We start from the raw sequence: 26,124 nt of genomic DNA, 5'->3' as shown, positions 1-26,124 counted from the left end.
AATGGACAAAGTACCATAATGTATTAAAAAATGTAAAAAAAACTCCTCTGCTGTTATGCTTTTGTGCTCTGATTTAATTGGACTGGCTGATCTGGCTGTTTTTAAGCCTGCTTCTGAAGGTAGAAAAAATGGCCTGCATCTGCATCTCCTCCACTGATAACAGGCACTCCGCTTTGAAATGGAAATTTATTTTGTCATTGGAGCTAAGCTTTGTTATGATAGCTGTTCCATTATGAATGCGTGCCTGGGTTTCAAAATCTACAGCTCAGCAGGTGATCTTATTGATCCAAGAACTATTGAAACTTTTATAAGCTGATAATAGCAGATTATATCTTGATGCGGTTTCTTGTGTGTTTATAAACTTAATAGGCACTTAAAGGATTATAACATTTTGTCCCTTTTTTGGTCCAGCACCAATGACAGTGTTTGAATTCAGGGTTTTCTTATATTGTTAGAGATTTAATAGTTTTCCAATTATTTTAAAATAATTCCCATTGCTATTGCAGGTCTCCTGAGAACTGTACATAGTACATACTGGGTGAGTGGCTATGGAGGATATATGGCAGGTGTAGAGATGGCATGGCGAATGTGAGGTGGAACGGGGAATGTAAGGGGGCATGGGGGTGAGGATGTGGCTCAAGATTGGGCATCCATGAGATGCTTGTAGACCATCAGCAGCATTGTATTCAACCACAATCTGTAACCTCATGGCCTGGCATATTCCTCACCTTACAATTACCATTAAGCCAGGCGATCACCTGGTTCAATGAGCAGTGTAGGAGAGTATGCCAGGAGTAGCAACATGTATACCCTAAAAATGAGGTGCCAATCTGGTGAAGCTCCAACACAGGTCTACACTAATGCAATAGCAAAATATGCAGATGCTGGAAATCTGAAATAGAAACAGAAAATGCTGGAGATATTCATAAGGTCGTAGCATCTGTGGAGAGAAAAACAGAGTTAATGTTTTGTTATCATTTTCTTGATCAGTACATTTCTGGCCTGATGAGAAAGGAGGCATCACTGGATTTGGTTCAGGGTAGTGGGTCAAGTGGATTAACAGTTAATAGGGAAACATTTAGGGTCATAGATTACATATGGAAAAGGACAAGGAGCAAACTAGAGAAAAAATACTGAATTGGAACAGGGCAAATTTCAGTGGGTTTACAACAGATCTGTCCCAAGTAAATTAGAATCAAAGATTGGCAAAACTGTAATTGAACAATGGGCTGGTAAAGTGGAGATAGTTCGGGTACAGTCAAGGTACATTCTCACGATGGGGAAATGTAGGATGAACAAAGCTATAGCTTCCTGGATGATGATAATGATAAAGAGTAAGACGAAGTGAAAAAAAGGTATGTATGATAGGTGTCAAGCAAGAACCAAGCAGAATATAGAAAGTTCGGGGGGAAGTAAAGAAGAAAGCCAGGGTGAACAAATTTCTTCTGAATTCCCTATTGGATTTCTTGGTGACTATCTTATATTGATGGCCTTTAGTTGTGCTCTTTCCACAAGAGGAAACATTGGCCCATAACTTCCATGCTCCCCAGTGTCGGATTTGGGGGGGTGCCCCAAAGATGCACTGGGGAATCCTTCAAGGGCACACTTCCTCTGACAATTGCGCTGTGCTGGGAACCATCCAAAAATGTGGTTTATATCCACCCTCCACCTCCCCCACCGGCCAACCGACCTCCGCCCTTGATCTCGGACCATCCCCTACGATTACCCCGGACCTCAGATTCCCCCCCTCGATCCTCCCCCGACCTTGGACACCCCCCACCCCTGACACCCCCCACCCCCCCCGGATGTCCAATCCCACCCCTGGGCCTCCAACTGACCTGACACCCTCCCCGACACCCTGCCCCCTCCATGACACCCCCAACTCCCAACCCCCAAATCCTATGCACTTACCTTAGACACTTACCTTCTCCCTGGCCTGTCAATTTCCCTGGCCCTTTAAACTTACCTGCTTTACGGCAGCAAGTGTTGTAAAAAGGGTGTGTGGCCTCCTTGAATGCACTGGAGCTACACTTTGCTGGGGCTTGCGAGGGGTCTTTCAATGCAGGCCCGGCAAATGGAAGTGACAATGTAATTTTCAAGACCAGCTAAGTAGGTATTTATTTCTTCTAATTTCTGCGAGGCTGCTCCTTCTGATGCTACAGAGGTTACAGCCCATTCGCTCTGTATCCACTCAATCCAACTGTTCACAATTTTAAATAACTCTATTAGGGCATTCCTGAGCCATTTTTTTTCAAGAGAAATTGGGGATTGGACTGGAGACTGAAACTGGACACACTGGACTGGCGAAAGATGCACAGAGGAGTTTCCCAGGGATTGGTACCAGGGTGACTGCTTTTCTTGGTATATATTAATGACTTAGACTGGCATGTACAGGGCACAACTTCAAAATTTGCCGATAACACAAAATTTGGAAGTATAGTGAATTGTGAGGAGGATAGTACTAATTTCAAAATGACATAAAACAACCATGACGGAATGGGCAGAACCCAAATGGATGAAATTTAATGCAGAGAAGTGTGAAGGAATACGTTTTGGTAGGAAGATCGAGAAGACGCAATATAAACTAAAGGATACAGATATGAAAGGATACCAGAATCATATGGGGCATACGTGCACAAATTGTTGAAGGTGGTAGGGCAGATTGAGAAAGTGATTAAAAGTGGCTTTACAAATAAAGGTATGAGTACAAACGCAAGGAAGCTATGATGAACCTTTCTAAAACACTAGTTCAACTTAAGTATTGTGCCCCATTCTGGGCACTGCATCTTAGGAATAGATTTACAAAAATAGTTCCAGTGATGGGACTTCAATTACACCGATGGATTGGAGAAACTTGGGTTGTTTTCCTTAAAGAACAGAAGTTTGAAATGGCGATTTCATTGTTCAATAAAGGATCTAGACAGTTTTCATTGGCAGAAGGACTGGGAACCAGACGGCACAGATCTGAGGTGATTGGCAAATAATCAAAGGTGAGGAGGAAAAACTCCTCGACAGCACAAGTGGTTAGGCTCTGGAATGCACAGATTTAATGGTGGCGTTCAAAAGGGAATTGGATAAGCACTTGAAGGGGAAAAAAAACGTTTCTAGGGCTGCAGAGAAAGGGTGAGGAAGTAAGAGTAGCTAAATTCCTCTTGCCAAGTGCCTGGCAAAGGTTCGATGGGCCGGGTGGCCTCTATCGGTCCTGTAAACCGTTGCTGAATTCCTTGCTGCCTCATTTTACAGGATGGCTCATTTCCGCCCGTGCCGAGCCAGGAAGGGGAGGCAGCTGATGGGTTGTCAGTGCATCCGGCTGTTGGACTGTGAGCACCGCGGAGCTGCTGACTAATTTCCCCCCTACCGCTCCTGCACCAGTGGAACAGTCTAGGCTAACAGAAGCCCGGGGCATTGACCAATGAGATTGAAGCGACGAAATTTGAACAGGAGTGAAGAGAAAGACAGGAGAGCGCGTTAGCGGTGGGCATACTGGGAGAGGGAGAAACTGGGGAGTGGGAGAAACTGGAGGAGGGGAGAAACTCCGAGAGAGAGAGAGAAACTGGGGGAGAGAAGCTCTGTGAGAGAGAGAGAGATAGTCAGAGGGAAGAGAGTTTTGCAGAAGCGGAGGCAGCGGGAGATCGAGCGCGGCCCCTCAGTCGGAGTGGAGTGTGTTTGCCTGGAGCCGGCTGCAGTCTCGAAGGGAGGATGTCGGAGGAGGGTGCGGTACAAGTGTGTGTCCGGGTCCGGCCACCTAACGACAGGTGAGGGCCATCGTGTTGCTCATAATTAACTCAAATTAACGTTTGAAGGTGGTGGACAAGCTAAGAAGATTGTTAAAACCTATGGGATCCTTGGCTTTATTATTAGAGGCATTGAGTATAAAAACGAGGAGGTTATGGTCACGTTTATAAATCACTGGTTAGACCTCATCTGGGATGTTGTAGTTATTTTGTGAAGAATGTCAAGATCTTGGGGATCTTCTTTCTCTGGCTGGGTATCGAGCAACAGTTTTACATCAAGGTGGTTAAGCCAGGATATTAGGTCAGGAGCGGCACCGTGTATCGCTATTGTATCTCCTTCATATTTATGCGTCCGACATTGGGAATTTGTCCGACCTTGGGGATAAGAATCTAAGAAATAAGAGCAATAGAAGACCATATGGCCTGTGGAGCCTGCTTCCCTATTCAATATGATGACGGCTGATCTTGCGCTTCAACTGCACTTTTCCGTTCGTTCCCCGTATCCCTTGACACCATGCGAGTCCAAAAATCTCTCATCCTTAAATATATGGTGGCACATCAACAATGCCCTGGGGGTAGAGAATTCCAAATATTCACAACTCTCTGAATGAAGAAATCTATCCTCAGTTCTAAATGATCAGGACCTTAACCTGAGACTGTGCCCCTGCGTTTTAGATTCCCCACCAAGGTGAAACAATGTCTAAGTATCTACCTTGTCAAGCCCCTTCATAATCTTGAATGAGCGGTGATCTAATTGGAACATTCTCTAAACTTCAGAGAACATAGACCCAATTTACTTAGCCTCTGATCATAGGACTGCCTTCTCACCTCAGGAACCAATATAGTTAACATTTACTGTACTGCCTCCAATGCAAGTATGTTGTTTCTTAAATATGGAAACAAAAATTGCTCACAGTACTCCAGGTGTATAGTTGTAGCAAGACGTCTTCATTCTTGTTATCCAATCCCCATGTAATAAAAGCCAATATGCCATTTGTTTTCCTAATTGCTTGCTGTACCTGCATGCTAACTTTTTTTATGTCCCTTGTACGAATACACTCGAGTCTCTGAGCATCAATATTTCTTGACAACGACAAAGTTGCTTGCCTTTTTTAAAAAAAAACTCTGCTTTTCTTTCTTACGACCAAAGTGAATAGCTTCACACTTCCCCACAATATACTCATTTTACCACCTTGTTGCCCATTCACCTAACCTGTCTGAATTTCTTTGCAGCCTCTGTGCTTTCTCAAGCTTGCATTCCCACCTGGCTTTGTATCATCAGCAAACTTTTATACATTATTCTCTTGTCTCTTCGTTTAAGTCATCAATATAGATTGTAAAGAACTGACGCTCCAGCACTGATTCTTTCAGCATTCCACTATGCAATGCCTGCCGTTTTGAAAAAGGCCCGTTTATGCCCATTCTGTTATCTCTCCATCAACTAATCCTTTATCCATGTTGATATATTACCGCCAACTCCATGAGCCCTTATCTTGGATTTAACCTTGTGCGACGCATTATTGAATGCCTTTTTGTAATCCAAGTATAGTACATCAGCTGGTTCCCATTTTATATACCCTACTAATTACATTCTCAAAAAGCTCTAAATTTGTCAAACAGGATTACCTTTTGTAAAACCATGTTGACTTGTTCTAATCAAAAATTGTTTCTTTAAACATTTCCCCTTACTGACATACATTTAGTCTATTTAACCAATCAGCGTTATCTATGTAATTGGCTTTATTTAAAATTTTTGTTTGTGATTGGAATGGGCAATTGAACTGTATTATGATCACTATTTCCCAGTGGATTTTTTTATTATGAAATTACTAATTAACCCTACCTCACTGCACAATACTAAATCTAAAATAGGTTTATCCCCATTTGGGCCATAACATATTGCTCTAGGAATCTGTCACAAAAATGTGCTACACACTCTACTTCCAGGCCACCTTTGCCAATTTGATTGTTCCAGACTGTGAAGATTCAATTATCCCCATAACTATTACATTCTCTTTGTTACAAGCTCCAATTTTTTTTTTGTTTAATGCTCTGCCCAACAGTGTAACTACTGTTAGTGGGCCTATAAACTACTCCCATCAGTGTTTTCTGACTCTTGCTATTCCTAATCTCCAACTATACTGATTATATGTCCTGATTTTTGAGATCCTTTCTCACTAATGTCCTTATGTCATCCTTTATTATTAGAGCTAGCCCTCCTCCTTCCATTCTACCTGTTTTTTTTTAAATATTGTGCATCCTGGAATATCTATTTCCCAATTTTGGTAACCCTGTAACCATGTCTTTGTAATGGCGATTAGATCTAAACCACTTATCTCTATTTGTGCAACTAGTTCATCTATCTTATTGTGGATGCTCCACACATTCCGATAAAGTGACATCAAGTTTTTTTTACTACTATTCCCTGTGTGGACCTTGCACTTGGCACAGTTAAACTCTGTCCTTTCCTGTCCCACTCTGCTTGTCTTTACCCACAATGATATACTTTCCAATTGCCTCAACTTTTATTTTTGGATATCTAAATTTCTCTTCACCCGAACCTCCCTCTCTCGCCGTTAGTTTACAAATTTTTCCTTACTCTGACCATGTTTCCTAGTGCACTCATATGCTTGTATACTCTATCCCTTCCTTTCACACTCTGGTTACCATTACCTATATCGCTATCCTGCACTATTGTCTTGTCCTTTCCCTTTAACTTTCCAAATCCCCCCTCGCCTGAACCCTTCTGCTACACCCACCAACTTGCCATCTTTCTACTATTTAGTTTAAAGCCTTCTCTAAAGTCTTGATTACACAACTCACCAGCACACTGGTCCCAGCATGATTCAGGTGAAGACCATCCCAACGGTCCAGTTTCTCCTTTCCCCAGTACAGGTGCCAGTACCCCATGAATTAAAACTCATTTCTCCCATACCAATCTTTGAGCTACGTGTTCAACTCTGTGTTCTTATTTATCTGCTACAAACTCAAAAAGGAATGAAAGTTGACCGACCACCTGGCATTGACCTAGGCACCGGAAACGATAACAGCAGGCCCAGCCCTGTCGATCCTGCAAAGTCCTCCTTGCGAACACGTGTGGACTTGTGCCAAATTTGGGGCAGCAGTCAAGAAATGGCCTGTCACAATCGCCAAATCATACCTTACAGACATTGTCCCAGACTTCACCACCACCACCCTCGCCACCCCTGAGTATGCCCTGTCCCACTGGCAGGAGAGAGCCACCTGAGGTGGCAGTACAGTGGTATACAGTCAGGAGGGAGTTGCCCTGGGAGTCCTCAACATTGTCTTCAGACTTCATGAAGTCTCATGGCATCAGGTGAAAGATAGGCAAGGAAACCTCCTGATTATTGCCACCTACCGTGTCCCCCCCTCCCGGGGTCTGCCACGACCCCTCAGCTGATGAATCAGTACTCCTCCATGTTGAACACCAATTGAAAGAAGCGCTGAAGGTGCCAAGGACACAGAATGTATTCTGGCTAGGGAACTTCGATGTATTTCACCAAGAATGGCACGGTAGTACCACAACTGACTTAGCTGGCCAACATTGCTGCTGCTAGACTGGGCATGCGGCAGGTGGTGAGGGAACCAATCAGAGGGAAAAGAACTACTTGGCCTCGTCTTCACTAATCTACCTGTCGCTGGTGTATCTGTTTATTACAGTATTGGTAGGTATGACCACTGTACAGTCCTTGCGGAGACGAAGTCCCGTTTTCACATTGAGGATACACCCTATGTTGTGTGGCACCACGCCATGCTAAATGGGATAGATCTCAAGCAGATCTAGTAACTCAAAGCTGGGCATCCATGAGGTGCTGTGGGCCATCAGCAGCAGTAGAATTGAATTCAACCGCCACCTGTAACCTCATGATTCAGCATTTCATTCTGCCGTTACCATTAAGCCAGGGAAATAATCCTGGTTCATTGAAGAATGCAGGAGAGCATGCCAGGAGCAGCACCAGGCATACCTAAAAATGAGGGGTCAACCTAATGAACCTTCAGCGTCAGACTTTGCATGCCAAGCAGCGGAAGCAGCAAGCAATAGACAGACTATGTGATCTAACAACTAACAGATCAGATCAAAGCTCTGCAGTCCTACCACATCCAGTCATGACTGGTGGTAAACGGTTAAACAACTAACCAGAAGAGTTGGCTCCCCAAAAATCCCCACCCTGAATGATTGATTGGGGGAGCCCAACACATCGCTGCAAAAGAAAAGGCTGAAGCATTTGCAACTATCTTTAGCCAGAAGTGTCAAGTGGATGATCTATCTTGACCACCTCCTGAGGCCTCCAGCATCACACAAGACAGCCTTCAGCCAATTCAACTCACTCCATATTCGGAAAAGTATAATAAATGGCTGTTTGGTTAGGGTTCTGGTCTGTGGCACCTCAGGATGTTGATGTTGGGCGATTCAGTGACGGTGACTCCTTGAAAGTTGAGAGGAAGCAGTTGGACTTTCTTTTTGGAGACTATCATGCCTGGTACTAGTGTGACGTAAATATTACTTGACACTTGTCAGCCTATGCCTGAATGTTGTCCAGATTTTGATGCATGTGGGCATGGATTGCTTCATTATCTGAGGAGCTGCGAATGGAACTGAACATTCTACAGTTAACAGTGAGCATCTGCACTTCTGAACTTACACTGGGGAAGGCCATTGAAGCAGCTGAACATGGTTGGGCCTAAGACACCGCTAAAGAATTCTGCAGCAATGTCCTGGATTGATGTCCAACCACCACAACCATGGCATGACTCTAGTCACTGGAGAGTTTTCCCTGATTCCCAATGTCTTCAATATTCCAGGCTCCTTGATGTCACACTTTGCTCTTGACATGAAGGCAGCATATGACAGTCATTGCACCTCTGGAATTCAGCTCTTTTGTTCATGTCTTGATCAAGGTTGTAATGATGTCCAGAGTTGAGTGGTCCTGGCAGAACCCAAACTACACATTGGTGAACAGCTGATTGCTGATTAAAGGACACTTGATAGCACTAAATGACACCTTCCATCACTTTGATTGAGGGGAGGTAATTGACCAGATTAACTTTGTCCTACTTTTCATGTGCAGGCATACATTGTGCAACACTTATACTTACCTAGCAGGGGAGAGACCTTGATCATGAAGGAGGTTCTCCCAGGACGAGGCTATCCCATTGCACTTTGGGTGTGCTGACCCCTGCAATGTCCCCAAATGCGGGATACTTGACTGCAAAATTTGTGGTAGTGGGGTGCGTTCGCACTCCCCCCTGATTTACAATTCCAAAAATAGCAGCTCTGTCACCTTGATCAAATGAAAGGGACTTGGGTGTGAGTTAGTGTACAAGGAGCAGTGTTTTGGGTAAGCTGTAGTTTATGTAAGGTGGAAGATGGGATGCCAGTCAGGAGAACATTGGGATACTTGAGCAATAGCAAGATAATGCAGATGCTGGAAATCTGAAGTTAAATCAGAAAATGCTGGAAATACTCAGGCCAGGTAAAATTTGTGGAGGGAAAGGTCATTGATCTTTCATGAGAACTAGAATAGTCATTTTGGAGGTGATAAAGGCACTGATGAAGGTTTCATCAGATAAGGGGCAGAGATGGACAATGTTAAAGAAGCGAAAGTCTGGTGAAAGAGAGGATCTCGGGTCAGATAGCATAGAGTTGACCAGGCCATTGAGGTCACAGTCTAGTTCAAGACAGCAGCCGGGGTAGAACTGGAACTGATGGTCAGAGTACTTTGTAATCTATTTTGGTGCCATGGCCCTCTAAGAGTGGGGTTCTCAATTCTGTTCTGTGTATCCCCCACTTCCCTCATACCAGCATTTGTGGCCGTGCCCTCGGGTGTCCATGTCCTAAGCCTTATAATTCTCATCTAATATCTGTGTTTTGGTTTAGTGGCCATTTTTGCCTGATTATACCTCTGTTCTGATAAAGGGTCATTGACTGAAATGTCAACTCTATTTCTTTCTCCATAGCTATTGCCACACCTGCTGAGCAATTCCAGCATTTTCTATTTTCATTTCAGATTTCCAATATCTGCACTACTTTGCTGTTGTGGGGGCGCGCGCGAGTGTTGGGGTTTGGGGTTGTGCGTGGGGGGGTGGGGGTGAGCTGGTGGAGTGCAATGGTGTTGCTGTTTTTGTTAGATGACAGGTTGCTGCTTAAAGCAAGGGATTCTTGTTTTACTTCTAAGTGACCCAGAGGCAGCTCAAAAAAAAAAACAGGAAATCGGAGGTGTTTTTACTGTCAGGATAACCAAGGTAGGATTGTTTACTTCATCTTAGAGTGCAGCCAATGGGAGAAATGTGCTGCATTCTTAACAAAAACATTCTTGTTTGACCTGTCAGTGACTTTAAAATGGAGAAAATATAAACGATAGGCTGACCACTTTACTGTTCATTTCTGTGTAAGAATGTGTGAATGATTGGGAAAGAGATCATTTGGGAAGTGGTTAGAGGTGATAAGTCACTGGACTCTCATTCTACAATTCTACATCATTTTCAGCCCATGTGGCATGATAGCAAATCAAGCTAAGCTGGCACCTCCAGTCGAATGCTGTTGAGGTAAATTTGCACTTAACATAAGAGAACGAAAGGATTTTAAACTTACTGTGCATACATTCTATAGTTCAACAGAAATTCCGTAGACCAGGGGTTCTCAATCTCTTCCGAACCACCCTATTTTGTTCTTAAAAATGCCATGGGCCTTGCCCCTGACAAGTATTTTTTTCTGTATAAAAATGAGTTATCTAATTTAAACATATTTTTGTTTTATTTACAACTTTATTGCTATCCTCCAATCTTCCCATGTCTTGGTTGAGATTCTTTCTTTTCTCCACACTCCGACTGGCCAGATGATCTCTCATAATTTGCAAGTTATTTGTACCTTAAGTATTTTCTATATACTAAATATAATGAAACCAGATGCATGGGGTGGAACTAAGGGGAAATTAAATGTGAAGAAAATGGGCACAATTTTCCTAACTGATGTGATGCATGTAAACATGCAACTGGGGAAATGAGATGAAGCTAATACCAATACTCTGCTGTTAATCTGGCAAAGCTTCAGCATATTAATCTCCATGCCCTACTTCATCCTTTCCTGGGGTGTAATTGGGCTTGCTGCGCCCAAACAGCAACTGTCAGCATTGGCTCACGTGAGAACTGGCTTGGTTTTTATCTGTCTATCTCTACACTTCATTCAAAATTTGTTCAAACACAGCCACACTCCAACACTGGTTCATTCATTGGATGGCGTCCATTAATTAGCAAGGCATTTTGGCTGCTGCTTTCCCAATGCTGATTCTGATTAGTATGCTATTGTCACGACTCACTGGGGATAGTGTGCTGTAGTATCAAGCCCCACTGCTCCCCAAGCTGTGACAAATGTGAGAAGTTTAATCAGGCTACCAAATTGTCCCAAACCTACCTAACTGTTTAATTTAAGTTAAAAGAATATGAGCACCAGGTTTGTAAACTTAACAAGTAAATATCTGTTTATTAAACAAATTGTCTGTAACCAGTGGCACAAGAAAGAAATATGAACTGCTAACTTTTAACTCTATATCTTAAACTCGACCCCTTCTTAAACTCGACCCCTTCTTAAACTCGACCCCTTCTTAAACTCGACCCCTTCTTAAACTCGACCCCTTCTTAAACTCGACCCCTTCTTAAACTCGACCCCTTCTTAAACTCGACCCCTTCTTAAACTCGACCCCTTCTTAAACTCGACCCCTTCTTAAACTCGACCCCTTCTTAAACTCGACCCCTTCTTAAACTCGACCCCTTCTTAAACTCGACCCCTTCTTAAACTCGACCCCTTCTTAAACTCGACCCCTTCTTAAACTCGACCCCTTCAATAGCACCATTCCGGAGTTCAGGATTCAATGGGTTGACAGGGGTTTCTCAAAGAAAGCACAATACAGCGATGTGAGGAATAGCCAGCTACCTACTGTGGCAGGATTACTGAAGTCTTACAAAACACAGGAGATAGAGGCCTTTTCTCTTTTCAGGCTAGGAGCTGGTCTACTGCACCATCCTCACACAGAATCTGGCCACTTGGTCAGCAGCCAATTAAAACGCCATCGCTAGGCAGTTCCCTCTTAAACCAGGTCTCCTTTCCTGCACCATTCTATTCAACCTGGCACACACTGTTTCAGGATAGCAACATTGTAGATTTTCTTCTTCCTGCAGCCATTATACTTTTTAAAACCACAGCCTAATCTTAAAGCCACAGTCCAAGAAAAAATAAAAGCATATTCTTTACATTATCACACCTGTTTTTGTACACATTCTCTGATTACTTTTGGTGGACCCTTTTGAACCTTATCTCGGACCCTGAGAAGGTTGCAGCCTCCCTGGTTGAGAGCCCGATATAGAGTAACCTACTCCATATGTCGGTTTGACCATGGTTTAGATGCAATTATCTTTAAATTTGCAGAAATTATTTTATGGATGAAATTACATTTAATTGCCACTCTATGTGCAGAAAATGTTCACCACCTAATTTCCAGTCATGTCCTACCATGGTACCTCCAAACGACATGTGAGCCATGAATGGAATCCTGGAGGTGAATGTGAGAGTGGGGAGCAAGAGCCTGAGGCATAAACCAGGACACTCAATACAGCAAGGAGTAGGCCCGCCTGAGGTGGTGCTATTGGGACAGAAGAGACATGATTTTCATTTCTTGCTTTTCCTTCCTGTGAATGTTGAAGTCTTAGTCTTAGTAGTGACTGAAAGAGGTATATTTCAGCAGCCCTTGGGTGGCCTTTTCCTTGCCGGTCTCTGTCTTGGACTTGACAGATTTTGGTTGGGTGTCTATGTTCCGACAAATTTGACTGAGAGGTGTAGAACGTAAGTGATGGAACCAGAGAATGAGAAGCTGATAGAAAAAGAGAAGGATGATAAAGTGGAAATGGAGAGAGAACTGGGAAAAGAGTGCTCAGAACGAGAGAATTGAAGGCTAGTTATTACCATTTAAAGGAATTATGTTCTTCCTATTTATTACAATAAACTATATGGATAAAATATTTTCAGCTAGTTAGTAATACAGATTAGATCTGTGCCTTGATCTTAAAAATAAAAAAATGACTAAAATAAATTGTGTTTCTACCAGAGAGAAATCTTTACAAGGAGGATCTTCAGTTGATAGCCTTCAGATTCATTGGAAAGCAGACAACCAAACTATTTCCCAGATTTCTGGAACTAGGTCATTCAGCTTTGGTAAGTTCCTGAGAAGTTTTTTGCTGCAGATTTCTTTTACGTTTAACAGGTAGCAGTTCTAATGTTTCCTGATTAAGTGACCATTAGTCATCAGTACTAAACAGTTGCTGTTGACAGGTTTTTCCAGAGAGTCCCTATTGTTAACAGCCGCCCACCTCAATTATATGTGGCTTTATTCTGGAAATGGGAATAATAGGACAATTTGGGGGAAATTAACTGGAACAGATGGCTGAACCAAAGAATGTTGGTATCTGTGTATCTGAGATTGCTATCTCACAAAAAGCCACTATCCCAGTACTCAAAATAGCATCTCTGCCTATTTACTACTTGTTACATGGATCAGGCCTACTGTCAATAGGTCAGACTAAGCCGATTTCCATTGAGTGAAAGTTCTGTAGAGAGTGGCACTTACAGACAGTTAAAACAATAGCTATATCTTGGGGTTTGATTTCCTAGTTGGTTAACTTCACTCAATACATGCTACAGAACAAGCAGGCTTAATTGGTGGTTAGTTGACTATCTTTTGTACTGAAATGCTTTGTTTTAGATCGTGTATTCCATGCTGAAGAGACCACAGCAACACTTTACAATGAAGTTGCACACTCTATTGTGCGCTCTATTACCCAAGGTTATAATGGTGAGTATGCTTCAGTTTATAAGAAATCAATGATTTAATAAAGCTGACATTTGTTTCCCTCCATGGTTATCTCTCAATTTTTTTTAAAGTAGTTTTAAATCAGAGATACAGAAATATAATCATTTCATTCTAAGATTCTGGATTAAATGCCTTCTGGTATTGTAAATTTAACCATGGTGATAGCCATGAGCTTGATGGAGTCCTGTTATAGGGATATTAAGTTTGATAAAATCATTTATAGACTGTACACTTAGCAAGTGGAAAAGCCCTGGTGGCAAATCCTTCAGTAGGTGGGATAAAAGAATAATATTTTTACTGAGACTGCAAGAGAGTAAGATTCAAAACAACAACCTGCCACACAGAGGGTGGTTTCTATGTTCTTCAGTGTTGATGTTAAATTGAACTTTTTGTTTAACAGGCACAATATTTGCGTATGGACAGACATCATCTGGAAAGACTTACACAATGATGGGAAATGCCGTTGCTCCTGGTCTTATTCCTCTGGCAATTTGCAATTTGTTCAGTGTTATTAATGAGGTAAGTAGCATTTCAGTGGCATTGAATGTTATATTTCATGTAAATCTGCTAGAACATTATAACCTGGAATTATTGTTTGTATTTTGGAAATATGGGGATAATTTGCAGAATGGTAAAAGCCTTTTTGGCTGGTGATGACTCTCCCTTTCTACATTGTTGTCGTAATCCACCATTCTCCAGAACCTTTTTGTTCCATTATAGGTTATGCCATTCACCTGTGAAATTGGTTTGCTTGAAATCATTATTTGATAATTCTCAAATGTTTAGATTTCAAATATCTTGTTTCTCCGCTGTTTTCATTCGGAACAATTTTAGATCAACATTATCAATCCCCATCTATTAGGTTATTTAGGAATAGCTCTTGCTCTTGTGTTCAGTGAAAGCATCCGCCAAATGTAAGATTATCAACAAAGCTGCTCATATATCAATAAATGAAAATATGTTCTTCTGTAGATCGTTGATGGAACCAGCTTTAGACTATAATATGCAACTTGCCTTCAAAGCAAACTGTGTTTTCAGGCCAAAAAACTAGAAGCATGATTTGAATCTAGTGTGAGGAGATGCTAACAATTGGTGTGATATCACTGTTAGAGAATATGTTAATGAGTAAGTAACCAGGATGTAAACGATGTGACCAGTGGATATTGTTCGGAGGAGCTTTCAATTTTTCAAGAAGTATGTGGTGTGAAGGAATTGTGGCTACACTATCCTTTTAACAATAGCTGTTGAATCTTTATAGTAAATCTGTCTGTGGGCAAACCTGTACTACATGTTTCAAATAACCAAACCCATGTTTAGTTAACCAGTCCTGTGAGAGATTGGTAAGTTTGCATAAAGCAAATATAAAAATACAATGTGGTAAGCAGCAGTGGTTTCTCGTAAACAAAATGATCAAGATTTGAAGATCCTAGGAAAAGCCACAGACAAGATTTTGTGCTGCAGAGGCTGTGTATGCATTGAAGACCCTGGGAATGCTCCACAGAGCAGTGCATACCTGATTTGTGAGGTAATGGATCAGTGGTGAATCGGGCAGTTGATTTTGGGCCAGAGTCCAGAAGGGTGCCATTCTCATAAAAAAGTGTGCAAAGCAAATAAACCTGAGCTCTAGCCCCAAAAAAAGTGGGTGGGTGGGGGGAGAGGAAAAGAAACACAGCAGCTGTATTGCTGAATCTCCCAATGGATTAGAGAAGCTACAAATCCCCAATACATCGCTAGCATTCATAAAAGACAGGAACCATCAGGAAAATGACCACTAAATTTCCCACCATGATTTGGAAGGCCACAGATGTCCTATTTGAATTTAGGCTTTTTAATCAAAGGATGGAGCTCTGCTTTTTAGATTTATCCATCACTGAACCAGATAAACAGCTAGAGGAATTTCGGATCAGGATTATTGATCTGGAAGCCGAACTGCAGACACTGTGCAACATAAGGGAGGGGGAGAAATACCTGGACCCTTTGTTCCAGAAGGCGGTCACGTGTCTTAGAAGAGAATTGTCTGTTTTGATCAGCGTTGAGGGACAGAAGGATGTGACTGTGAGTGAGGCAGGTAATGAGACCGAGCAGACAGTAGTGGAGGAACCTCAGACTCTGCAAGTATCAAGCAGGTTTGATGTGCTCACAATCTGTGTGGATGAAAGTGAGGTCTGAAAGGTGGATGAGCAGGCTTGCAATGGCATCATGGTGCAGGAAGCCGTTCAAGCGGGGGGAGCAAACTGGAATGTAGGGGATAGTATAGTGAGGGGGATTGACACTGTTCTCTGCAGCAAAGAGCGAGAGTCCAGAAGGCTGCCAGGTTTGGGATGCCTGTCCAGGCCTGGAGATGAACTTGCAGTGGGAAGGGGAGGATCCAGTCGTCGTGCTCCATGTAGGGACCAATGACGTAGGCAGGACAAGGAAGGAGGTTCTGTATAGTCAGTATGCGGAGATATGTACCAAATTAGGAAGCAAAACCTCAAAGGATTATTACCTGAGCCATATGCAAATTGGCATAGGACAAATAAGATTAGAGATGAATGCGTGGCTCAAAGACTGGTGTGGGAGAAGTGGGTTCTGGTTCGTGGGGCACTGGCACCAGTACTAAGGAAATTGGGGGCTGTACTGTTGGCGCAGTCTACACCTGAACTGTGCTGGGACGTGTGTTCTTGCGAATGGTGTAACTAGGGAAGTGGAGAGGGTTTTAAACTAAACAAGGTGAGGGATCAAGCTTGGGTAGATGTGGCAAATCAAGGAGTAGATACAAGGTAGGACACCACAATAGTAATATGGGAAATGAGGGTCATAGAATAGCAAGAAAGGACAGAGAGATAAAACCTAAGAATACACCAACAGTCAAGACTAGATGTTACAAAGATAACAAAGATAAAACTAAAGGCTCTGTATCTGCACGTGGCATTCTTAACAAAATAAATGAGTTGATACCGCACATTGAAGCAAATAAATGTGATTTGATAGCCATTATGGAGACGTGGCTGCAGGATGACAAGGATTGGGTCCTGAATACCGAGGGGTATATGATATAAAAGAACAATAGGAAGCTAGGTAAAGATGGAGTGGTAGCACTGTTAATCAAGGATAGCATTGGTGCAATAGTTCAAGATGACCTTGGTATAAGAGATCAGGATGTAGAATTGGTTTGGGTGGAGATGAGGAGTGGTAGGAGAAAGAAGTCATTTGTGGGAGTGGCTACAGGCCCCCTAACAGTAACAACAAAGTATACAAGAAGAAATATTGGGTGCTTGTGATAAAAGGACAGCAATAATCATGGGTGATTTTAATCTGCATTTAATCTGATTTTTCCAGTTTATCAGTAGTAGCCTGGATGAGGAGTTTATAGAATGCTTTCGAGTTTTTTTTTTAGAGCAGCACATTCTGAAACCAATAAGAGAGCAGATTATATCAGACTTGGTATTGTGTAATGTGACAGGATTAATTAATGACCTCAGAGTAAAGGCACCCCTAGGCCACAATATGATTGAATTTTACATCTGGTTTGAAAAGGAGAAGAGTGGATCTAAGACTAGGATTTTAAACTTAAATAAGGGCAACTATGTCAGCATGAACGCTGAGCTAGCTGAAGTGAACTGGGATATTAGGCTAGGGGATAGATCAATAGAGAAGCAGTGACAGACATTTAAGGGGATTTTTCAGAATACATATTCTTTTCTGACCCAACCCCCAGACGAGGTTCCCCAAAGTTGTTGACCCAGGCGAGACCCTTCAATTTGTCACTGTCGGGCTGGGACACCCCCAAATTGTTATGCCCCAGGCGAGGAGGAATAAACTGGCTCCCTGTCTTGCACCCTCCCCCCCTCAGCCTTTCTGTTGGTCACAACGAGATTTAATCTAAAAAAGATCCCTTTGGCAGGTACCTTTTTCCCAGACCCAATCGTTCTGGTTTTGAAGGAGCCAATTTGATCAGACTTTTGAGTTAAAGGTAGGAGTAAGTGTGTTAACTACTAGAGGCGAGAAAGGATAAAACACTTGCATATATGGTCGTACAGGTTAAAAGTAAGAATTTAGCTTGAAATAAGTGACAGTTTCGAGGTTCCAGTAGCGTTGACTTCGGTAGAGAGAGAGAGAGATCGGATACCTGCAAAATGACGATTTGCAGGGGTACTGTGTGTGGCTGTTACTTCTGAGTCAAACTTCCAGCACTTGCTCTCTATCAGAACACCCACCAACAGACCAGACATCGAGGCAGTTTTTGGCTCGCTTTTAACCCCTTCTTTCTATATTTCAAGTGGGAAGCAAATTCACAAACATGTCTGGGCATTGCTCACAGGATTTCTTGATGAGATGATACTCATCTCTCATAATGTCCCATTGTCTCTACCGGAGGGAGCAATTAGCTTCTGGATGTCTTTAGAAGTATCTTGTCTGGTAACAGGGTGGGGTTCCATTACCTCTTGGGGAGCCAACCTGCAGCATTCTAGCCAGTGGCTTTTGTGCATTTTAAAAACTTGGGTCTTATTTTTAAAGTCCAATATTTCCGGATGTAATTCGGTGTTTTTCTTTCAATATTGTGACAATTCCTACTAGAAAGAAAAATTCTAAAGGGAGAACCCACCATCATTGGTTAACTAAAAAAGTTAAGGAAAGCATCAAACTTAAGGAAAAAGCAAGTAATTGCGTAAAGATGAGTAGCAAGTCAAATGATTGATCAGAATATAAAGAACATCAGAGAATGGTTAAAAGGTTAATCAGGAGAAAGTAATTAGAGTGTGGGAGGAAGCTGGCTAGAAATGTAACAACAGATTGCAAGAGTTTCTACAGGTATTTAAAAGGGAAAAGAGTGAGTAAAATGAGTGGTCCTCTAGGGAGTGACAGTGGGGAGTTAATAGTAGATAATAAGGAAATGGTGAATGAAATGAACAAATATTTTGTTTCTGACTTCACTACAGAGGATACAAAAAGAATTCAGTAAATTAGGCGGTGGAAAGGAGAGGGGAACTTGGTGAAATTACAATCACTAGAAGCGATACTGAGCAAACTGGGGCTGCAGGCTGACAAGTCTCCAGGTCCTGATGGATTTCATCCTAGGGTCTTAAAATAGGTGGCTAATGATGTAGTAGATGCATTGGTGTTAATTTTTTAAACTTCGCTTGATTCTGGAAAGGTTCCATTAGACTGGAAAATAGCATATAACCCCTCTATTCAAGAAGGGAGGCAGAAAACAGCAAAATATAACCCAGTTAGCTTGATGCCTGTCTAGGGGAAGGTGTTAGAATCATATCATTAAGGAGGTTTTAGCTGGACGCTTGGAGAAACCCAGATTATTGGGAAAAGTCAGCATGGTTTTGTGAAAGGGAAATCGTGTTTAACCCATTTATTGGAGTTCTTTGAAGTAGTAACATGCGCTGTGGATAAAGGGGAGCCTGTAGACATGCTGTACTTGGATTTCCAGAAGGCATTTGATAAGGGGCCCATCAAAGGTTATTACAGAAAATAAAAGCTCATGGTGTAGGGGGTAACATTAGCATAGATAGAAGATTGGTTGGCTGGCAGAAAGCAGAGTATGCATAATGGGTCCTTTTCTGATTGGCAGGATGTTACAAGTGGAGTCCTGTGGGGGTCTGTGCTGGGGCCTCAACATTTTGCAATTTATAATCAATGACTTGGATGAGGGGAGCGAAGGCATGGTAGCCAAATTTGCAGATGACACAAAGATAGGTAGGAAAGCATGTTGTGAAGAGGACATGAATTTGTAAACGCATATAGGTAGGTTGAGTGAGAGGGCAAAAATCTGGCAGATGGCGTATAAATGTAGAAAAATGTGAAGTTCTTCACTTTGGCAGGAAGAATAAAAAAGCAGAGTGTTACTTAAATGGAGAACGGCTGCATAATTCTGAGGTGCAGAAGGATCTAGGTGTTCTAGTGCATGAGTCACAAAAAGTTAGTGTGCAGGTACGGCAAGTAATTAAGAAGGCTAATGGAATGCTACCCTTTCATTACGAGAGGAATTGAACGTAAAAGTAAGGATGTTATGCTTCAGGTTTCAGGGCATTGGTGAGACCACATCTCGAATATTGTGTGCGATTTTGGTCTCCTCATTTAAGGATGCAAAATGTGTTGGAGGCGGATCAGAGGAGGTTTACTAGATTGATACTTGGAATAAGTGGGTCGTCTTCGAAGGAAAGGTTAGACAGGCTGGGCTTGTTTCCACTGGAGTTTAGAAGAGTGAGGGGTGACTTGATTGAAGCGTATAAGATCCTGAATGGTGTTGACAAGGCGGATGTGGGAAGGATGTTTTCACTTGTGGGTGAGCCCAGAATTAGGGGACACTGTTTTAAAATTAGGAATTGCCCATCTAGGACAGATGAGGAGTTGTATGACTTTGGAACTCTGCCTCAGAAGTGGTGGAGGTGGGGTCATTGAATAGTTTTAAGATAGTAGATAGGTTCTTGTTAGGCAAGGGAATCAAAGGTTAACGGAGGTAGATAGGAATGTGGAATTTGAAATGCAAACAGATCAGCCATGATCTTATTGAATATTGGAGCAGGCTCAAGGGCCTGAATGGCCTACTTGTGCTCCTATTTCATATGTTCGGAACATGTGATGAAAATAAAGGTAGCCTTTGAAAACGAGGGATTGCACGGTCAACACTTTGGGCTTGTCTGAGCAGGATCAGAGGATCCTGATAAGTTGTGGAACGTGTTGGCAGACCAGCTTTGTGTAAAGGTCAATTTTAGAGTACATTGTTTAGAGATGATGGCCTACAGACCACCGCCACAAGAATCAGTCGATCAGTTCGTCAGCAGGTGCCGTGATAAGGTCAAGGGCTGTGATTTCTTGAAAGGTGAGCTGTCTGAACAAATAATGGAGTTGACTATGGCTTCAATGTCGATTGAAGAATTCCAAACAGATTTTTTGAAAGAAAAGAAAGGTCAGGATATTGACGCACTGCTAAAAGATGGTGCAAAATTTTAAGCCATTGTAGCTGGACAGCAACACCTGCAAGCATTAGGGTGCAGCTATCAGGATTGGCATGGTAGCCAGGACACAGCAAGCAAGCAACCATGAAGCTGTCCTGTATTCCAAGATCTTTGGAAGTTGTACGGCATGGAAGGACTTTGGGCTCATCTATGCAGGAAATCTGGTTCCAGAGGCGTGACCAGAGCTAAGATGCAGCAAAACAAAAGTATGGGCAGCGTACTGGCAGAAAAATCAGGGAGTGCCCCAGAGACCCGCATAAGCGCAAACACATAGACAAGATTAATGCAAGACAGACCAGGGTGAAGATGCAGAACGGAATGATTTTCAACTGGAAATCAAACAGGCTTTCCACATTGACTTCATTCACACATTGTGTCACCTTGACAAATGGTTAAGAAACTTTTGTTACTAACGACATCTTGTGCCAAAAGAAGAGTGGCAAACAGATATTCACAGTCCAAATCGACATGGGCGCAAGCATGAGTATCTTGCTCGTCGGAATTCTGAAGGATATATATCCGGATCATCGGAAGTCAATGATATAACCTGATGACAGACAAACTAACTGCGTACAATGGGTCACCTCATTGCATAGGTATATTCCTTTATTCTTTCAAGGGATGTAGGTGTCACCGGCAAGCCAGCATTTGTTGCCCATTCCTAATCGCCCTTGAACCGAGTGGCTTTTCTAGGCCATTTCAGAGGGCACTTAAGAGTCAGTCACATGTAGGCCAGACCAGGTAAGGATGGCAGATTTTCTTCCCTGAAGGACATTGGTGAACCAGATTGGTTTTTACAGCAATGTTTAGTTTTATGGTTGCCATTACTGAGACTAGCTTTTATATTCCTGGTTTTATTAATTGAATTTAAATTCTACCAGCTTCTATGGTTAGATTTGTACCCATGTCCCCCAGGGAATTAGCATGGGTCTCTGGGTTACTAGTTCAGTGACATTATCACTACGCCACAGTCTTCCTACTGATGCTTTGGCAAGTCTGCATGGAAACCATAAGTAACTCTACCTGGTGGACACGAGTGGACCAGCAGTAGCTGGGTTACCGGTGTGTATGGAACTCAACATTGTGACCATACACGAGATCACCAAGATAACAATTGCAGCAGAAGAGGCCAAGAATAATTGCACTGAGTCAGTCCATGACTTAGAACAGATGTACCTAGTCAGGTTTGGCGCTATAGGGGAACTTCAGAGGTGATGCTGTACTGCATCTCAGATGCAATTCCATCAATTGACCCTCCTAGAAAGTGCAGCGTGCAAGTATAGGAGAAGCTGAAAAGTGAGTTGGATGATATGGAGCATAACAGCATTACCCACGCACACAGGCTGGTGCTGTTCCATCACGTGCTTGCTGAAAAAATATAGCACAGTCCAGGTAGACTGAGACCCAAGACATCTAAACCTCACTCTGAAGGTGAAACAAGACCCCACAATTAGTGGAATTGAATCCCAAATTCACAGGAGCAAGGTTACTCTCCAAGTTGAATGGCTAATTTGGCTGAGGAATCTCAAATCACTACTTTCAGGGCACCATTTGCAGGATACTGCTTCCAGAGGTTACCCTTTGGTTTATCCATCAGCCTGGATCTGTTCCAGCAGCATATGGACAGAATTGCAGAAAATACCCCTGGATGCCTATGCACTGCCGATGACGTTACGGTGATGGGCATAACCAAAAAAGTGCATGACCGAAATCTACTTTCACTGATGGGAGCAGCTCATCGTGAAGGACTCATCTTCAACAGCAAGAGATGCTTGGTGAATGTATGTCAGTCTAACATTTTTGGTTCTATCTATTCAAGTTCTGGGAACCCTCTGGACTTGGGCAAACTCTTAAGGTGTACAAGATGTTAAGATGCTGTTGGGATGGATTTAATTTAAATTGGCGGGGTGGGTGGGGTGGGATCCCGAAAAGTAGTTCAGAGGGGAGAGAAGATGAGATGGAATTAGAAGTTAAAATGCTCGTGAGTCTGGAAGGCAGAGGAAACATAGGCTAGCTAAGAAAGAAATGAGTTTAGCAAGGCTAAATGGAATATATTTTGATGCAAGGAGGCTGAGGAATAAGACAGATGAGCTGAGGGCACAGGTAGGCACATGGGGGTATGATAGCATAGCTATGACTGAGACTTGGTTAAAAGGGCAGGATTGGCAGCTCAACATTCCTGGTTATAGGGTATTCAGACAGGATAGAGGGGGATAGAAAAGTCGGGGGGGGTGGTCACAATATTGATCAAGGAATCGATTTATAGCAATGAGGAGGGATGATATCTTGGAAGGATCATCAAATGAGGCCATATGGGTAGAAATAAAAAAACACAAAAGGGGCAAACACACTGTTAGGTATGTACTATAGGCCCCCAAACAGGGAGAGATAAGGAATCAAATATGTAATCAAATTTCAGAGAAGTGTTAGAATAATAATGTCATAACAGTAGGGGATTTCAACTGCCCAAATATTAACTGGGATAGTTTTAGTGTGCAAGGTAGGGAGGGAGCAAAATTCTTAAGCTGCATCCAGGAGAACTTCTCTAGCCAGTACGTAGAAAGCCCAACAAGAGCAGGGGGGGGCAATTCTGCACCTAATATTCGGAAATGAGCCCGAGCAGGTGGAAGGCAAATCAGTAGGGGAGCATTTTGGAGATATTGACCAAAGCACAGTTAGATTTAAGATAGTTCTGGGAAAGTAAAAGGTTGGGCCGGGGATAAAAGTTCTAAACTGGGGAAAGGCTAATTTTACTAAGATGAGATACAATTTGGCCCAAGTGGACTGGGAGCAGTTATTTGTAGATAAAATTGTCAGAGCAGTGGGAGGCATTCAAGGAAGAAATAACGAAAGTACAGGGCAAATATGTTCCCATAAAGACAAAGGTGGGGGACTAAGTCTAGATGGATGTCAGGGGACATAATGGTTAGGATTAAGAAAAAAAAGAGAAGCTTATGGCAGATACCGAGGGCTCAATACTGCTGAGTCCCTAGAGTATACAAAGTGCAGGGTGGGGGGGAAACGGAAATTAGCAAAGCTAAGAGAGTGCATGAGAAAGCATTGGTGGGTAGAATAAAGGAAAATCGAAAGATTTTCTAAAAAATATATAAAGGGCAAGAGAATAACTAGGGAAAGAGTAGAGCCAATTAGGGACCATAAAGGTAATCTGTGTGTGGACCCAGAAGGCGTGGGTGCAGTCCTCAATGAATACTTTGCGTCGGTCTTCATAATGCGAAAGGACAACGCAGGTATAGACATCAGGGTGGAGGACTGAAATATTAGAGGAAATTAACATGGAGAGGGAGGAGTTACTAGCAAGTTTTGTGGCCTTAAAAGTGGATAAATCCGCACGCCTGGATGAGATGTAACCCAGGCTGCTGAGGGAGGCAAGGAAAGAGATATCGGGGCCCTGGCAGTAATTTTCAAATTCTCCCTGGCCACAGGTGAGGTGCCAGAGGACTGGAGGACTGATAATGTTGTCCTATTATTTAAAAAAAGAAGGAAGGGATAGGCCAGGAAATTACGGGCCAGTCAGTCTAACCTTGGTGGTGGAGAAGTTACTGGAAAGAATTCTGAGGGACAGAGTATATTTGCACTTGGTGAGACATGGATTAATCAGGGATAGTCAGCATGGATTTGTTAAGGGAATGTCATGTTTGACAAATTTGACCGAATTTTTTGAGGAGGTAACCAGGAGTGTTGATTGACAATAGCTTGGACAATGCAGTTACAAGTAGACAGGTATGTTAATTGCAGAACCTGTGTATTGGAGTATAATAGCTGAGAAGAGACTTTTTCTTTGATAGGTAGTAAGTATGTGATGCTATTTGTCAAAAGTAGGTAATGGAAATGTAATAAACTACTTAATTGCTATTTGAAATTGGCTACATTTCAAAAGGTAACTAGAATAGAAACATGATTAATACTGGATATACGGGGTACAATGTGCATATTACACAACTTAGAATTATAATGATCTGTGAGGAGACTGGTGATAGACTTCAAGAGGACATAAACTGATGGAAAATGGACGAATATTTGGCAGATAAGGTTTAACGCATTGAAGCACAAACATACATTCTGATTAGAAGAACAAGGAGAGGTAATATAAATTAAAGGGGGAGAAGAGCACAGTTGACGTTTCGAGTCCTCATGACCCTTCAACAGAACTAAGTAAAGATAGGAAAGGGGTGAAATATAAGCTGGTTTAAGGGGGGGGTTGTTGGGTCGAGGAAAGGTGCAAAGGCTTTTCTTTGGAGAAGGGATGTTTGAGAGGAGATTTGATTTAAGGTATTTGAAGCCATAACTCTAGACAGAGTAGATAGAGAGAAACTATATTCTCACTGGCTAAAGGTTCAAGAACCAAAAGATTTAAAGTCGCTGGCAAACCTTTTATGCAGCACGTGGTTATGACCTGGAATACATGGCCTGAAAGGGTGGTAGAGGCAGATTCAATCAAGCAGTTCAACAGAATTGCATAAGCGCCTGAAGGGAAAATATTGGCAAGGCTTTGGGTAGTGGGACTAACTCAACTGCTCTTGCAGAGTGCTGGCACTGACTTAACAGGCCGACATGTACTGGAAGCATTCTATGATGCTGAAAATGCCCAGCATGTCAGTCAACATCTGTGGAAGAAACAGGCAACTTGATGTTTCGGATGTATTCCTTCAGAAGTGCGAAAGCTAATTAATTTGGTTTGGTGCTCTTTGGAATGTCTTGAGCAACTTGGTAACAAGTTGCTTTATAAATGTTTGTTTGCTTTTCTGTTTTGTTATTTTGCTTCTTATGTAATTGAAGGACTGCAATTTTCTTTTTCAGTTGACTTATGATTTTTTTTCCACCCAGACGCCGAACAGAGAGTTTTTGTTGCGGGTTTCTTACATGGAAATTTATAATGAGTCGGTCTCGGATTTGCTTGCTGGCCCAAAAAGACGACCTTTGGAAGTTAGAGAAGATATGGAAGTAAGTGCATCTAAACATGCTTTTAAATGATCCCTGTATTCTGTTTGTAATACAGGTGAATTCATCCTTTTTGGGGGTTTTGTGGAGTAACTAGCAAAGAGTTTCTAGTCTCATTTCTTTTTCTTCGCTGTAGCTTGTGTTTGCTGATTACATCCTCTGTCCTGCAGTTTCTATGTTAGGTCTTTGGATATGCTTGTGACCCAACAGTTTAATAGTAAAATTCCTCAATTTAGTTTAATACTGAGAACAGATTTGAGCATTTTACTGTCCTGAAATTTATTCATGCATAGTATTCCAAAGAGAAATGCCAGTAATACTTAAATCTACTTTTGTTAACACCATTTTTATTTATTTTCACTTATTTTTCAGCGAATAGTTTATGTTGCCAATCTGACTGAAGAGTTGGCTGTAACCTATGAGGACGTAATGAAGTTGGTCCAGAAGGGAGAAAGTAAGATAAAAGCCCTGATTGCTCTGTTGCAACATTAAATTTCATTGGTGTGATCTGCTTGGGTCAGTTGGTTGTACTTTTACCCAAGTTGTGTAGTGAAGTATCACTTCAAGAAGTAGGCATTTGGTTCCATCTCACACCCC

At 42.3% G+C, this 26,124-nt stretch overlaps 1 protein-coding gene and 1 non-coding gene across 2 annotated transcripts in view; both read left to right on the top strand.

The window, feature by feature from the left end:
• Positions 1 to 3,420: 3,420 nt before the first annotated feature.
• Positions 3,421 to 26,124, top strand: part of cenpe (centromere protein E) — a 189,853-nt gene continuing 167,149 nt past the window's right edge. The window contains exons 1-6 of the mRNA XM_078570164.1: positions 3,421 to 3,755; positions 12,854 to 12,960; positions 13,508 to 13,597; positions 14,016 to 14,134; positions 25,414 to 25,530; positions 25,900 to 25,981. Coding sequence (XP_078426290.1) covers positions 3,700 to 3,755; positions 12,854 to 12,960; positions 13,508 to 13,597; positions 14,016 to 14,134; positions 25,414 to 25,530; positions 25,900 to 25,981 — 571 coding nt within the window. The 5' untranslated portion in view covers positions 3,421 to 3,699. The remainder of the gene's footprint in view (positions 3,756 to 12,853; positions 12,961 to 13,507; positions 13,598 to 14,015; positions 14,135 to 25,413; positions 25,531 to 25,899; positions 25,982 to 26,124) is intronic.
• Positions 8,845 to 9,004, top strand: LOC144671769 (U1 spliceosomal RNA). The gene has a single exon (XR_013574006.1). It is a non-coding gene; the product is annotated as a U1 spliceosomal RNA (small nuclear RNA).

This window comes from Cetorhinus maximus, chromosome 2 (genome assembly GCF_964194155.1).
Source record: "Cetorhinus maximus chromosome 2, sCetMax3.hap1.1, whole genome shotgun sequence".
NCBI classification, from domain to species: domain Eukaryota; kingdom Metazoa; phylum Chordata; class Chondrichthyes; order Lamniformes; family Cetorhinidae; genus Cetorhinus; species Cetorhinus maximus.
Note: the sequence above shows the minus strand (reverse complement) of the source record. Positions and strands in the feature narration are given on the sequence as shown.